Consider the following 17,373-nt stretch of genomic DNA (forward strand, 5'->3'; position numbering starts at 1 on the left):
TCATAGCATTACTGGTAGTAAGACGTCTTGTGAGCCCACACGGATAGGTATCGTAGGTCGTATATCGCTACCAAGTTTCATGGGATCATTCGCTAGACCAATCTGAAGATCCCCTGAAAGTTTCAGAGTCCTTAGTTTTTCTAATATGTACCTACACGTGTCGACTTTTATATATTTGGATTAACGAACACCAAATTGAACGGCTTCAGAACAACACAAATCCGCCTGTTCTGTATTTTACAGCCTGTAAGGATGCCGCCTTCGAAGGCGAAGCGACAATTAAACCATTAGTCTAATGTAAATTTTCTAAGACATATTAATACATATACGTTTTAGTAAAACAAATTTTCGTGAGATGTATGTCTAAAGAAGACGCACCCCGCGTTCCCGAGAGACCGAGGATCCTACGCGTCAGTTGCTTATAAATTATTACATTGAAACCAAAACAATTGTTTAAAGATATATTTTTCAATCTTGTACCTTTAAACGAGCAATTCTTGTATATATATATATATATATATAATCTGAATCTCGGAAACGGCTCCAACTATTTTTATAAAGTTTAGTAAACAGGGAATTTCGGGGGCGATAAATCGATCTTGCTACGATTTATTTTCAGAAAATGTTGTTTTATTTGTGTTTTCAATAATCAACTTTATCGATAATCAACCTTATGACTCTTCCCGATATCTATTGGCGAATAATAATACTATTTTTCATAATTGAGAGCAGCTAACTGCTTTAAATACACAATAACACTAAAGCTATTTCAGCAGATGGCGTTGTTAAGCCACCCGAAGCCAATCAGTGTGTGGTTTAAGGCTTTGATTATACACACGTGTATATAATCAAAGGTTTAAGGTTAGACCAAGAAAATGAATTGCTTATTTATGTTATTAGTGTCTTTTTAACTCACGTGTTCACTTAAAAATTCCTAAGCGATCTTGGAATATCTCATCATTTTATCAATATGTAATTCGTATTTAAATATAATTTCTAAAAATCACAATTTATCAAAAAAAAAAAAACTGGGCAAAGCTCGGTCATCGTCTAGTTACTAGTTAATTTAGTATTTGTAAACGGTGAATAAATTCCTAAGAGTTATTTTCTCTGCATCCTTATCTCGACTGGCGGTTTTCAATAAAATATTGAATGAAGCCTAAACTAACACAATGTTTGTTTTAGTTCGATCAGAGTTAATAAATGATTTGCCAGAACGATTCAAATTATATGCAGATGCTGTGTACTTACGTATGTATGTACGTGTTAGGACGTATGAAGTTGCGAGCATTCCTTTCTTCTTATAATAGAATAATCAGTTCTTTTTGAGGTTTTTTTTTATTCTTTGATGGGTGGACGAGCTCACAGCCCATCTGGTTGTTAAGTGGTTACTGGAGTCCATGGACATCTACAACGTAAATGCGCCACCCACTCTGAGATATAAATTCTAAGGTCTCAGCATAGTTACAACGGCTGCCCCACCCTTCAAACCGAAGCGCATTACTGCTTGACGGCAGAAATAGGCAGGGTGGTGGTACCTACCCGTGCGGAGTCACAAGAGGTCCTACCACCAGTAAAAAATAAGTTAAATTATAATGAAGTTGAACATCGAAAAATCTTTGTTGATGATAATCATGCATCAAAAGAGTGTGTAAGTGAAAGTATTCAGAAAACAAAAGAATTTATAGGCTAAATTTGTTAAAAATATACAATTTAACACCAAAACTGCGTGACGATCTAAAAACCTAGAAACTTGGAAACAAAAACGAATGGGCCCAAGACGTTTAAATAGACCGTTCGATTATATTTTTCAACGTTTTCACAAACTTGGCTTTACACCCTAACAATTGGAGCTTTCTGAGCTTTCGGCAGCGGCTTGGCTCTGCCCCTGGCATTGCTGAAGTCTATGGGCGACGGTAACCACTCACCATCAGGTGGGCCGTACGCTCGTCTGCCTTTTAGATGAGTGTTAAGAAAAATCGTAATTATAAATAAAGGCTAGGTATAAAATATTTAATGCGTAGAAGCTACCAACGTAGGTACGTGGATGATTTTACCTATTTGCAGGGTATAAGGTGACCGTTTCCGAACTTGAAATGAATTTGATTTAATTTTTAGTGTTGCGATTCGCAAAATTGTATAATACAATTGTTATTGGACACGGCATTTATTGTTAAGGTCTGTAAATACATTTGACTATTAGTAAATTTGCATTTCATGAAGCGGAAATGAACAACGAAGTTGAGTTGAGCGAAACTAGGGAACGACTCTTCAACGTGATAATCCATTTTCAAGGGTATTATGAAGTTTGTGTTGTTGCAATTAGAATTTACTACGTATTCGAACAGGAATCACCCGCACTACAATCCATTGATGCATTATGTATTTTTTTTATTTGTGTTGATAAAACTAATAACCTTAATAGTATTTTAAAAATAATAATAAACAATAATATTCCGAACATATTTATTCCAAGCATATATTACAAAAATATAAGCAACATATATATATTTTTTTTACAAATTGTGTTTTTTAGAAATTATATTTAAATACGAATTACATATTGATAAAATGATGAAATATGAATAATATTCTTCGATCTTACCGACAGAATAATAATAAAAAATATGAACTGGTTATTTAAAGAAAAAATCAAAATTATCGATAAAGTTTTTTAATTTTTTTCATTCTTTATTAGAGCCATACATACACCTATTAGGTTAAGTCGGCTAATTGATAAAGTTGATTATTGAAAACACAAATAAAACAACATTTTCTGAAAATAAATCGTAGCTAAATCGATTTATTGCCCCCGAAATCCCCTGTATACTTAGTATTAGTTAGGTTAGTAATATAAAATAGCATACATTTGTAAGATGCAGCGTCTGTAAATTTTTGAAAACCGAACGATTGAATAATATGTATATTATGAAAGTCATGTAAAGCAGGCGTGGGTTATTAAGCCGATCTGTGATCGTAAGCCCACAACTTGAGCTCGTTTATTAATCTCATTTCAGCACGATTGCCTGTCCAATCGTTCGCGAGTGATTTAGAAAGGATTTGCAAATTCCAATCGGTTATTCAGAACGTTTCTAGATTAATGTTCAATCTCAACTCAGGTGTGGCTTTCGAAATTCAATAACTATTTATTTAAATGATAAATATTGAATTTAATGTTTAATTTTATTTTAAAAAGTCCAGTGGATAGCCTAACTCTTAAAACAATATTCTACTTCATTTAAATAATATTAGATTTAAATGGTGTTCACACAGCAATATTAAACAGTGTTATCTATTCACTTCTAGTAACTGCTGCTTGAAACACTTCTACAACAGAGTTCAAAGTAAACCATCTTCAGGTCTTAAAACTCCGACACAATATTCACACTTGTAACGTCAGCGTGAAATCTAAAACAAAAGTTGCTTGTTGTGGAATAACGCCCGGTCCTAGCCTCCAGCAGTACTTTATGGTTCATTCCTTTATTTGTTCGGCGTGTAGCCCCGGGAATCTCGTGGATTGCTAGGGCTAGCAGTCGCTAACACGGCTTTTATTAAAATAAGTTTACCATATATCTAAATTTTAAATGAAGCGGATACGAAAACGGAAAGCCGTCAAGGAAACACGTAGGAAAAAACGTTGGAACGATTCTTTTTTGACAGATTATATCTTTTATGTCATTTGAAAACAAATATAATAGAAGAATGGAGTTAGTTGTTCCTTAAGAATTGATTTTACTTCTAGTCCTCCCTAACAAAAACGTGCTACATGTTCATACTTACCAATAAATTTCGGCCCATATAACATAATTTATAGAATCAACATAAATTAAGTTGACGATCAATATCGATATAAAATTTATTGATATAATAATTTTCAAATTTAAGGGACCACAAGTACTTCTACCCGCTTATCCGAAAAAATAATATGAATGTACTTGAAACGGGAGCTCAGCTATCGTTGAGTGCACTTGGTGTGGCTTTATTACATGGCTGGATGACGTCATCGCAGCGAGATAAGATAGAAAGCAAATTGTAATCTTTGTAATCACATGCTTTCAACACGAAAATTGTCATTGCGGTATTTTTAGGCCAATTGCTTGAACTAACTTTCACATGAATATTCATTTCAAATGGACAGACAACAAAAGTGGAAATATTCGTGTCAGTGTCATATTACTGGTGGTAGGACCTCTTGTGATTCTGCACGGGTAGGTACCACCACCCTGCCTATTTCTGCCGTGAAGCAGTAATGTGTTTCGGTTTGAAGGGTGGGGCAGCCGTTGTAACTATACTTGAGACTTTAGAACTTGTATCTCAAGGTGGGTGGCGCATTTACGTTGTGAATGTCTATGGGCTCCAGTAACCACTAAACACCAGGTGGGCTGTGGGCACGTCCACTCATCTAAGCAAAAAAAAAAGGATATTTTTTTTTAGCTAAACCCAAAAAGTACTACAATACAAATATTACTATCACTTTTCTTCAATAGTACGTAGTTTTCGCTGAAACATATAGTACTATCACCATGAAAATTTTACTCTAATAAATTCAAAGATCAGAGTAAATAATAGTGAGTTTATCACTCATCCCAAACGCAGTTTGCTTAAATTCATAATAAAATTTTAATAAAACAGATATAGTTGGCTACCCTAATGATGACACAGGTAAGCCAGCCCCGGGGGACCGGCTGTAACATGACCGCTGAACCAAAGCACGGACACGCTTGATTGTACACAATCAACCCTAACATTTAACGTATGTCATAATTTTCGCTGTTAATGAGCGAATCGGAAGTACGCAATATTTGGGTTTTCTTTTGAAGGATTTCCTTTCCTATTTTCTTTTCATTTCTTTTTTCTTTAGGTTGAGGAGTGGTTCAAATTTACGAGTTGACGAATATTAACTATTTTCGACACTTTTTTTTATTGACATTTACAAGAAATAAATTTCAATAAGAAGAGGATGACAACATAGACCTAAATTTCATACTTCAGTGGAGGACAATAAGAAAATGACAATAGATGCTTGAAGAGATTTCATCTATCAATTCATCTTCCAATATAGAAATACTCGTAATATAAGCTGAAACTCTGATGCCATGCGATTCCTTGAAAATTCGTTTGTTTTTACGGAGACTTTATGAAATGAATAAAAATCGTACTCGGTAGTTCGCAATATTCCATCACCCAACTTAAGATATGAGGGCGAAGTCCCAATTCAATTATAATAGAATAGACATAAACAGACAGTGGTATCTAAACCAATCTGCCCCTGTGGGGACAGATTTTAAAGAATTATTAATTCTCTATTATTAATTCTTACTGCTGAGAATTCACAATTCCCGTCCATTGGATACAAGAATCGGGAAAAACAACATAGAAGGCGGGTAGCTCCATTTTCGAAAAAATCCAAAATAGATCCATGTCAAGCCCTTACAGGTAAGCGCAAGCTCGATCCATCTAGAAAAGTTCAAAGCCAAAAGATTCCACTTGACCTTTTACTGATCCTTTAACTCGAAGCAGTCACAATCCAAAGAATAAGAAGCCTTGTGTATTCGTATTAAGCGATGCGGCTATACTGGTATTCTAATAATATAGCAAATTTCAATTTGTTAAATGAAATACATACCTATATAATACAAGGTCACGAATGACTTCCACGATAATAAAATAACATCGTATAGTAAAAAATCAACCTGGAAAACGTTAAATTTGCGTAAACACTAGTAGCAGGGGCAATTGTAAATTCACACAGATAGGTAAGTATCACCACATATGTAATTTTTGCGCTTTTTTACAATAAAGTATTTTTTTTACACTATTATTAATTCAAATTCATTAAAATTTGTTTTCTATTTTTTAGTTTGATTTTCTATAAAAGCGTATTTTGTTAGTTTTTTTAAACCATTATTTATTTATCATTTAAAACCAAGGACTATTTTCGAGGGTGTACAAGGTACTAATTATACGAAAACCTCTCCCTACTGGAAAAACCCCTAGAAGAAAATATATTAGTATGAAATTGCCGCTTTGTACTGAAAAATTGAAAATCGTTTTTTTTTTTCATATAACAGGTATATTTAATTAAAATATCTAATATTATTATCTATACATTGCTGCTATCTCATAGAAAGGTCATTTATGCTTTTGAGATTGAACCTTGGTGATCTAGATTCTAGAAACTGTGTGAGCACAGTACTAGAGCTTTTTGTACTGCCTCCTGGGAAGAAAACTTTTTATCATGTAGAAAATTGTCTAAATCACGAAAAAAACGGTAGTCCGTTGGAGCACGGTCTGGTGAATACGGAGGGTGACGAATGGTTTCTAATTGCAGTTCCTGTAGAGTTAAAACGGTTTCTCGTGCTATATGAGGTCTCACGTTATCATGGAGTAATAATGGTCAAGATCGATTCATGAGTCGGGGCTGTTTCACTACAAGTTTTACTATCATTGTTCGGAGTTCGGCATAGTAGACATCTGCCGTTATTGCTTGACCAAATCGGAGAAAGCTATAGTGAATAACACCATGCTGAGACCACCAAACAGTTACCTTTACCTTTTTATTGGTAAGCTTTGCAGCCATTGCATTTTTCGCTTACGGTTATCGTAAAGAATCCACTTTTCATCACATGTCACAAATCGATCCAATATTCCTTCATTTCTGTATCGATTCAACAAGACAACACGAGTTTCAACACCTGTTTCTTTCTGCAGATCAGTCAAATCATGAGGCACCCATTTTTCTTAATTATTTTATTTTATTGATTTGACGCAAATAAGTCAATTTTGTTGGTAAGGTTAACGTTACCAATGTAAGGTTAGCCATGCCGCTAATTCCTGGATAGTTTACCTCGGATCAGCTTCCACCATCTCTTTCAATTCATTGTTATTCACATGTGTGGGCGGTCTTCCGTTCTCGTTCTTCAACGAACCACATGGATCAAAATTTCCATCACGAAAGTGTTTAAACCAAAATCGCACGGTGCGTTCATTAGAAGTCCCCTCTCCAAACGTAACATTGATATTGCGAGCTAGAGTACAGCGTTAGTTCCGCGTCGGAGCTCGTATTAAAAAACCACTCGAATTTTCGAAGTATCCATCTTTCTTGTCTAAGCTGAATAAAAAAAACAACTGAAAGTTGATAATGGAATGTTTCACATTTTTTAAAAGAAGAACCTCATAGGTATCATTTGAAAAAGTTTTACTCAAAAATCTCAAACCATGAAGGTTCTATGTCAATTCGAAGTACGTATTACAATAAAATAGTAATTTCATACTTTAAGCCCTATTATTTTAATACTGCATTGGTTGTATCGTAAAACGAACCACTTCGCTACATGGCTTATTCAAATAAAGCCCCGACTTAAACTGCAAGATCCTATCTACGTGTTTATGAACTCCAAACCGAATCACTGCATTGCGACAGTGTAACCTAAATTTGGAAATTTAAAAATTACCGGCACCGCAAGCGTTTCTTTAAAACCATCCATCAAATTTGCAACAGCTGCATTTTTCAGCACCAAACCACGTTAATTACACACAAACACGGCAAATAAACGTGCGGCTAATTAGTGGATCAATTTACTTAACATTAAAAATCGTTTAATTTTGAACGATATAATCAATAAAACATGTGCGGGTTTATTCGAATTCAGTGTTCAGAATTACGATTAAAAATGTTAATAGTTTACATCTTCAATCGTTTATTGTACCGATTACGACTCGTATACGAGAACATTGTACATAGATATCCCAAAGGCAATGGCTCACCTTGAGGTATGAGGTCCAAGTCTCAATTGAACTTTATAACGTATATTTCCCTTCAAACGAAAACTCATGACTATTCGCGGTAGAAATAAGCAGAGTTGTGGTACCTACTTATCAACAGTGCAGTAGGCTGTATTCTTCTTCTCCATCGCTCCCTCATTGCTGAGGATCGTGACTCCGTTTTAGCTTGTCTACTGTCAGCCTCCATCGGTTCCGGTCAGACTGTATAGATTTCGCTAAATATATTCCTATAGATTATTGAGATTAGATACTACCTATGTTTAACTTACCATATCGGTTTCGGAAAATTCAATATTTCTAGCGTTTTTACACAATTTAATATTAGTTTATAGTTGTTTCATAGTAATCACTTTTTTTTTTCCGGTGAAGCTCTCTATAATTACATCGCATTATTGATGATGATGATGATGATGACGAAGGAATGATTTAGGGAATAAGGTGACCTGTTTCTGCTGATGGGTAGTTACTGATTCATAATTGCGTACTAAATACAGTATGTAAACGCCTCGAGGATATTGCTATAAAAGTTTCTTTTTATCCATATACTAGCGACCCGCCGTCTCTTCGCTTCGGAAACTGTAATTTATTATTTATTTCTCCACTATTTAATGGATGTCATTATACATATAAACCTTCCTCTTCAATCACTCTATTAAAAATTACTTCATCTATTAAAAAAAACCGCATCAAAATCCGTTTCGTAGTTTTAAAGATTTAAGCATACGTAGGGACAGACAGATATAGGGACAAAGAAAGCGACTTTGTTTTATACTATCTAGTAATAATAAAAGCCACCTGAAATTTTCGTACGACCAGTACTCAAAAACGACGACTTCTTCTACGGATGGATAATGAGAAAGGCGTGACATCTCGAGTATACTATTTTCAGATATGATGTTCTCTGTTCATCAAATTTTAATAGCGATAAAAAACCTTTAATACGACTTTGAAACCAAAATTGTTAACTATTTGAAAAAGATTTATCAATGCCTATAATTCAAAAGCAGTTTACAATACCGTCCGGTCACAATGTGCCGGAATGTGGAATTTAATATCGTGGGACGGATATCTTTGCTCATCTTGTTCGAAGATTTTGCAATAAATTACACAAAGCCACACAAATGGATATTATGTTTGTTGCTGTTGTATATGTTTCTCTCTCATTTCTATTTTCAATCGTTTTTTAGTAATACTTTCGCGTAACTGTGGTTAAAAACCCGGTGCAATTAGCTTACACTGTATTTTCTTTAAATTATCTATGAATAAAAGATACAACATCATGGACCTATTTCTAGGTGTACCTAACACGTTTATAACGGTGATGGTAGACCATAGCCCCGACTGGGCTCCGGTCCGGTCCGAGGTAGGGCGCCGGTTGTGAGCGGCAGGAGTTTTTAGTGAGGTTCAACTCCCACATACCCCACCTGCCGCGCGGGTGGGGATCCGGCGATTTTCCCCTGTGGAAAAAAAAAAAAAAAAAAAAAAACACGTTTATAAGGCGGCAAATTTAAAAATATAGTGTTGTCTTCAGAGACATATAAACATAATATGCTTTCTGATTAAATAGTAAATATTTAATAATAGATTAAGATATAGCTATCATTATGAGTATTAAATTATTATTATTTTTATTGTATTTTTTTGACTTGTTTTTTCCTTTATTGTAAATATTTTTACTTATTTAAAAAAAAAAAGTATTTGTGAAAAAACAAAAAAAAAGGCCGCTGAGTTTGTTTCGCCGGTTCTTCTCAGGACTGTGCCTTTTTTTGGAACCGGTGGTAGAGTTAACATTGTTATTTATATTTTGACATTCAACAAGTGTGTTATGCTGACATCTAAGTTGAAATAAATGATTTTGAATTTTGAATTTGATGTTTAAATATTAGATATCGAATAATTTTCTTCCAGGCCGCGCCATTGAACGAGTGTGTGCTGGGGCCGACGGAGCTGGCATGGTGTCCGCGGCAAGGGCGCTACTCGCGGCTGTCACCAGAGTCTTACTTTTGGCAGACATGGTAGTTGTTCGACAACTCTTGCTTGCTAAGGATAAGGTAAATTTATTAGCTCAAACAGTACAATAACGGCAGAACAAAAAATAGCGGCAGCCACGTTTTAATGTCTAGGGGCTACGACAACTACATCAAAACAGATGAGCCGTGAGTTCGTCTAGCCATTTACGTAATAATAAAAAATAAGGACGAGAATTAGAAAGTAAAATTGGGCAACACAATGAAGAAATCCAATATCTCATCCCTTTCCGAGTACAGACTGTAAATGAACCAAGTATTATCAAAACAACGACAGGGTCCAAATTCTATCAGCGTCTTACCCTCATAAAACATTGACCCGCGACAGTAAGAATAAAAAATGCGCACATAATACCGCTTAGAATTCGATGATAAAATTTGAAAGTCTATAAATTATTTTATTCACTCACACCCCGACTCAAGGAACAAAGTTATGTATCGCAATATAACAGTCGAAACTCATGAAAACTGGCGGCGGAATTCACGTTACGTGTATCTATTTCAGTTCGAATAAACTTCACGGCAACTTGTGAATTATGGCTCGTAAGTTAGATGTTTGTGTACGAATTCGAGGTACCCGGATCCGACAGGTGGCGCGATCGTTAGACCGACTGGAGTCGGTCTCAAACTTCGCGGAATTCGTACGAGCATTCACCGAATTCGGCGGCGGTATGGTGGAACTGGCGCGGCTCACGGCCGAGCGCCGCGCCGACCTGCGGGACGAGCGACGGAGGGCCCAGGTCGCCGCTGCCAGGAATGTACTAGAACGTTCAACACTGATGCTCCTTACTTCGTCAAAGGTACATATGAGAATCATCACTTACCCAGTCACCGTCCTCGTCGAACCCGTCGCTTGCGACGAAGGGCTCGACGAGCAAATTAACCCATAGACACAGCCCATTGAGTTTCTCGCCGGATCTTCTCAGTGAGTCGCGTTTCCGATCCGGTGATAGATTCTGCGAAGCACTGCTCTTGCTAGGGTCAGTGTTAGCATCACTCTGGTTTGAGCCCCGTGAGCTCACCTACTAGTTAAGGTTACGTTGAAATAACCTCTCAAGGCTATCAACTTAGGTACAAAAAAAATCACTTAAATTTACGCTTGTTAAGGGCAACTGTGAGCCTATACCTACCGTTCACATGCAAACTGTTCTCCTTGTTCTCAATAATGACCGGACTGAATTTTCAGTGTTTGCATATTTTATTGTATTACATACATTGGAAGATCAGCAAATTAATATCTATGATTGCTAAGTAATATATAGTAGAACAAACTTATACGGTTTTAATTATAGTACGATTTACAAAAAAAACTTCAATTAGTCACGTTTTTTTTTAAATACGAAAGCAGAAGAATACAAATCCTCTTACCCAATTCAGTATCCTCCAGGATTGTGTTAAATTGAAGACCTCGACCGGGCGAGGTTTTGTTATTAACACGAATGGACCGCGATAAATTTTCAATCCTGTTGTCCACCCGAATCCCACGACCCACCTAAATTAGCTTTGGCATTTGGTCGCTGATGCTATCAATTATGTACGTGCCAAGCCAATTCGGGAAACCATAATACGTTGATTTGCTTCAATGCTCAACCATTACGGTCACAGAGTCTTAATTTATAACCAAAACTATTATAATCAGAACAATATCGCTCACACTCGATCAATTTCGCAGTTCACTTCGGTTGTTGCTGAAGATTTACTTTTGTTTTGTTTTATTGTGTCAACTGCAAGCAGCGCGATGCGGTTTATTTAGATAAATATTTAAATTTTATTCACAAAAGATTTTCAATAAATATTTAGCTGCTTCACAAATATAAAGTCTGCACTCTCCGTGATTACGAAAAGCTGAAGAGCTTAACTTGAAATAGCGTGAAGTTTTTTTTATTATTTATTTCAACAGGATTAAACAAATTATTTTAATGCGGCGAGCTTTTTAAATAATGTTTTGCAATAAGCGTAACGTTGTAGCAATTTCGTTAGGAAAGTTGGCGCGACGATGCAAATGTGAGTAATATCTCTGTGTTCCGTAAGTGCCTGTTTTTTTATTTCTCCGTAATGATATCGTAAGGCCTTCGTGATTAAATTAAAGGCCTTTCATTGACATAATATATTAAATGGTTCATTTAAAACATTAAAATGTTCATACTTTATACATTTATACTATCCAAAGTGTCGGATACTTTACAATTTTCATGGTCGCAGATTCGCGGAAGACGATTGCTTAGGACGGTAATTATAGAATGTTGACAAAATTAAAACTTAATAGTTTTAAATATTTGGACAAATTCACAAAATTTTATAACTATTAATTTATTATCTATATATTTATTACGTGAAGGAAAAACTTTGTATCCATTTTTACGAAAATTGCGCGGACGGAGGAATATGAAATTTCCCACACTTATAGAGAATATAGAGAAGTAGTACAGAATGTTAATATTTTTTAAATTTATGCCTAAAAATACATTAAATCAATAAAAAAACATTACACACACTACCATGTATTTGACGCACACACGCATGCATACTATTTATTTATTGTCAAACTTTTGTTCTTGACGTCTGTGATCAAATTGAGAATAGATTAAATATTGTTTGTCTTTATTAATTAATATTTTTCTATAGTGTAGTTTTGGCGAAATTTGTGATTATAGAAGTATAATAGTCTTTGAAAATAGAATCATAATAGTGTACAAACTTACAATTTCAATTAAATATAGTCGAATTTCGACTACTGCGGGACCACTAGTTAGATCTAATTTGCTTAGGCATGTTTGTTGATAAATGTCACTATTAGAAAAAAGTGCGTAAACATATCAATCACATTAAAGGTCATACGAGTGTAGGTAGTGTTTATACGTCTCTGTGAGATGAACAGCCGACGTCATGAGCGCGGATGGCAGCAGCTCGTGCAATTTGTCAGCTCTTTCAGAAAAATGTTCCGCCGTCTCGCCTCCAATTTCATTCCGCAAACATTTTACAAACTTTTTTTATATATGAATAATGTTTTTTTCGGAATAATCATTTCTTTTTCGTTCTGTAACTGTAACTAATACCAAATTTCAAATCTGGAAGAAACTCTGTTGGTTTCTTTTTAAATATTTTCATACAGAGCCATCTTCTTCTCGAAAAAATAAATGTCTGTCAAAAATAATTTGTTTAAAAAACTCAAGTAGAAGTAATATCATACTGATAATTTGTATCGATCTATAATACCATGACTTTCTCTACGTTAAGAAGTCCGCTAATGTATTAAGCGGGAGTGAGGATATTAGCATCACATGCTTCGTATTTCCTGTATTTTATTATGTTAAATAATTATGATACTTATAATATTATATTGTAAAGAACAATATTAGCACATAAATATTGCCTAATTCATTTGTAAAATCAACAGACATGCATGCGACATCCGGGAAGCGCATCGGCGAGAGAAAATCGTGACACTGTTTTTTGTCAAATGCGACGGGCGATGGACCTCATACACTACGTAGTACGAGACGGCTTGCCCGGCCACGAAGAACATGGACATGAGGTTTGATATTCAATAAACTCAATTAATAATGAATTAAAAATAATCCTATACATTTAAAAATAAATGTGTGTGTTCACGTATTATATTTATCAATGAAATATTTCAAAGTCACGTAATTTAAATTTTCATAGATAATTTCGACTGACTAATGTCAAATATCTAGAAAATTTCTTCACTATTCTTATCTTTATGATGGTGATGAGATGAGCTGAGCACGAGTGGAGCTAGCTGAACAGAAACACGAATTCGCATAGTGTAGACGAATTTTGGCAGTTTGAACAAGCATACCTTAGACTTTCGAGACGCAATGGACTGCACTCCGCGTTTAAAAAAATTTATAAAATAGTGTTTATGACCATTCCTTGAAATCTACAGTTAATATATCTTGAAATTCCACGCGTGACATCGCGAACTTAATGGCTCGTCTAGCGCAGATAGCTTTAAAGTAGAACTAGCAGCCCTTAACTTGGATTACTCTTTGGATATGTGCCGGAAGAATATATACACCTAGACCCGAATTCTAATACTAAATACTGACTTCGAACGTAGACTAAACTAGACTCCGTGGACACTTACACTTACGATGAAAGGATCAAATATCTGTCTAATAATTCGATTGTAATTATAATTTTGCCTTTGTTATGAGTTATATTGGTGAAACTAAAACTATGATTAAGACTTAACGAGACAATTTGTCAAAACGTGACTAAATTAAAAATATTAACCTATAAATGATTTCACAAGTTGAAACAATGGTATAGCTTTAATCTAATGTAAATAGTAGCACCTTTCTGATGTCGTTTAGATATGTAATATAATGTGTCTAAATATCCTAATTGGTTTATTTTAGTTCTGGATCATTCTAGAATAAACCGAACGATACAATTATTATATGACATTAGATACTATAATTAGTTTAAATAACCGTTCTAACTGCTCAAAATATTGAATTGTTATAGGTCCTTGATAAGTATGGCAAATTTCGAGGTAATCCGAGGCTTTGAAGGGGGTCAAATCCACGGTCAAAGATTCCGTATATGTACTAACATACGTATAAAGCTAATAAAAGCGTATAAAAAAAGCGCTGAACGAGACTGTGCGAATATGATAGTATGTATGTATTTTGATTTCTACCTAAAATCTACAGGGGTACCACGTCGTTCTCATTATCCATTTTCCTCCGACTGAACTATGAGCTAGTCTGGCTACATGAATAAAAACATATTCCGCAGTAACAAAGTAACACACCAGGTGACAAAACGAGTAATCTTGACCGTAATATCCGGGATTAACATTGGAAACGCTTCTACCGCTTAATCCGGGTCTATACAACAAATCTGGGATGATCCCTGCTCTCCCTACAACTATAAAATGTTATATCTACGCTACTAAACACTAATGACTGTTGTCATTTTACAGTGCTCAAATTATTCTCTGAAGAAATCCAACAGTTTATGTAGTTCACAGCAACTGCAATATGCGAAGTCAAAAATAATAATCATCATCATCATCAGCCTTTATCTGCCGACTGCTGGACATAGGCCTTCCCCAATGCCTTCCACATAATGCGGTCCTCCAATTGTCCAAATGTCCTCTATCAAAAATAATAATAATAAAAAATTCAAAATAAATTATTTTTCAACTTCAACAATAATTACGATAAATTCCCCTCTTGGTTTTTTCTAAAGCAGAATCCATATATATTGTAAGCCCGACTGAATAACATCCATCTGGCCATAGGTAGTGCCACAGAAAAAAAAAATACATTTCAGTTTTGTTAAGAAGTTGGAAACTCATTTCTGTTATGGAGTCGAATGCAATTTTCAAATTCTTCGTCCGCTTATATTAGTCGAATGTTTGTGTATTGCGCTTTATGAAACATCCCTATGACATCCATCTTTGTCACAAATCTGGCTGTCCATGTAGTAATCGTATTTAAAAGTCGAACAAAGCAAATATGGAAAGATTCGAACGAAATATTATTCAAAAGCAGAATCATGTCGCGGCTTTTTTTATTATGGCTTAGAACTTGCACCTTATGAAAGACATAACGTTCATTAACTAAACTCAATAGTTAACCTTATTAATGGAAATATAGATTTATATTTGAATTACACAAATTCTAATAACTTTATGGCCTTAAGTGAATCATTAAAGTAAACTCCGCCTTTCCAGCACTGAAGTCATCTTCGGCTTAATACCAGATTATTGTCGTTAGAAAAAGTAAAAGATATTAAATACATTTAAGATTGTAATAATATGTATGATAAAATATGTCAGTGTCGTAGACGTTACGGCTTAGAAGGCTGTAAAAACCTGTATCTAGAGAAATTATTGCTGACGGTTTATCTGGATGTCATTTATACAAGTCTAAGGCAAATAGTAAACACATACTGGAGTCGGAGAGTATAGTACATTATGGAAAAAAAACGTCAGTTTAATGTTGATGTTCAATCAAACTAAAACTGCTTTAATTTAATTAAATAAGTATTAAAAAAATGGTTCATATTTTTAGTTGCACTTATTATCGCGGTATTAAATTTATTTTCATAATTATTTTTTTTATACTTATAATTTATTTAGGAATTTTTTAATTAACTGAGTCCAAATACTCATTTCATTCTATACTGAAAATAACGGCCTGACTGTTAATCATTCTGCCAAATTACAGCGAATCCTTTCGCTCGATTCACAACCAAAGTCTTTCGATTGCGTGTAGTTAACCTTACTATGGTCTAACAATAGATTAGTGTTAAGATCGTACTAAAGCATTAATTAATTTATACATGAAAACTACAATACGCTGATTTATTATTTTCATAAAATGGCGGTTTTGAGACAAGGAATACCAACTTCTCGAATAAGACATACAAATGGCGCGAAACGTCGGAATGGCTTCCTTGTCAAGCATCGGAAAGCTGGGTATCGTGTTACATTTACAGTTAATCGATAATGTACCTCATCCGTACACAGATGGGAATTTGTATTAATAAGTGTCACAAAGGTATATTAAAATATATTATATTAAACTATGCACCTTCGGAAAATCGGATCGTGAGCATAAGGTCAAGATAATTTTTCAGATCAATTCGAATCGATTCAACAGTCTCATCGTGATCAGGAAGATTATAATGAACAAGAAAAACAAGAAAGAAATTGTTCTATCGAGCTGTTCACTCAAGAATAAAACTTGATACTTTGTTTACAAACCAGTAATTTTAAAGTGCGATTTCATTTAACATTCGCAATACAGAACACGAAAGGATCTACTGAAAATCTAGTTGAAAATATTAATAAAAAAACAGATATCAGATCAGGAAATTACGGTCGTGGCAACGAAGTCAAATGTACGATGTAAGGAATATACTTTAAATAGAACGTCAGCTGATATCGATTCCACTTGGGTCGTTACGAAATTGGGTTTCTTTTATTATACTCGGCTCCTTAAGTAAATTTCTTTTCAATTTCAAAAAAATATTATGTCATAGCCGGATTAGTTCTCAGATACAAATCACATTATCGCGATTGGCAAACTTCCCGCTCGGTAGTGCGGCGCTTTCTATAGTTATCAAGATTTTATTTAAGAAAGCTACGTAAATTAACAATTAGATATATCCAGTTTATAATACAAAAATCTTCTAGAATTTACGTTTTTTTAATGTGGTTTACGTTTTCATTGGTCAGTTGAAACCAAACAAATTAAAATGGCGTAACCATAATCGATAGACAACCGTTACCATGAAAAAATGTTTACTATTTATTGATAGGAAAATAAATTTCATACTTTTCAAATTTTAAGGCAGGTATGGTAGGAACATTTTGGAGCAGCTTAATGTTGATATTAGGCCTTTAACTATGAAATCGCCTTTTAGTATACAGAAGGCATCAATTTCAATCAATCAAATTTTTATCAATTTTTTTATCAATTAAATTATGTGATATCCGTGGTACGTCGGTGCATCTGCGCCAGCGTAGTCGTAATTTGAGCATTGCTCTTCTTGAAGAAGTATACAGGAGCTAACAAAC

At 34.6% G+C, this 17,373-nt stretch overlaps 1 protein-coding gene across 9 annotated transcripts in view; it reads left to right on the forward strand.

Moving 5' to 3' along the window:
- The window catches only part of alpha-Catr (alpha-catenin related), a 67,490-nt gene that overhangs the window by 42,834 nt on the left and 7,283 nt on the right, over positions 1-17,373 (forward strand). For all 9 annotated transcript variants that reach the window (XM_089727351.1, XM_089727352.1, XM_089727343.1 and 6 more), the window contains exons 3-5: positions 9,694-9,836; positions 10,403-10,612; positions 13,210-13,347. In XM_089727351.1, the coding sequence (XP_089583477.1) occupies positions 9,694-9,836; positions 10,403-10,612; positions 13,210-13,347 (491 nt within the window). The remainder of the gene's footprint in view (positions 1-9,693; positions 9,837-10,402; positions 10,613-13,209; positions 13,348-17,373) is intronic.

Source organism: Bombyx mandarina, chromosome 05, assembly GCF_030267445.1.
Source record: "Bombyx mandarina strain Sakado chromosome 05, ASM3026744v2".
In the NCBI taxonomy this organism is placed as follows: Eukaryota; Metazoa; Arthropoda; class Insecta; order Lepidoptera; family Bombycidae; genus Bombyx; species Bombyx mandarina.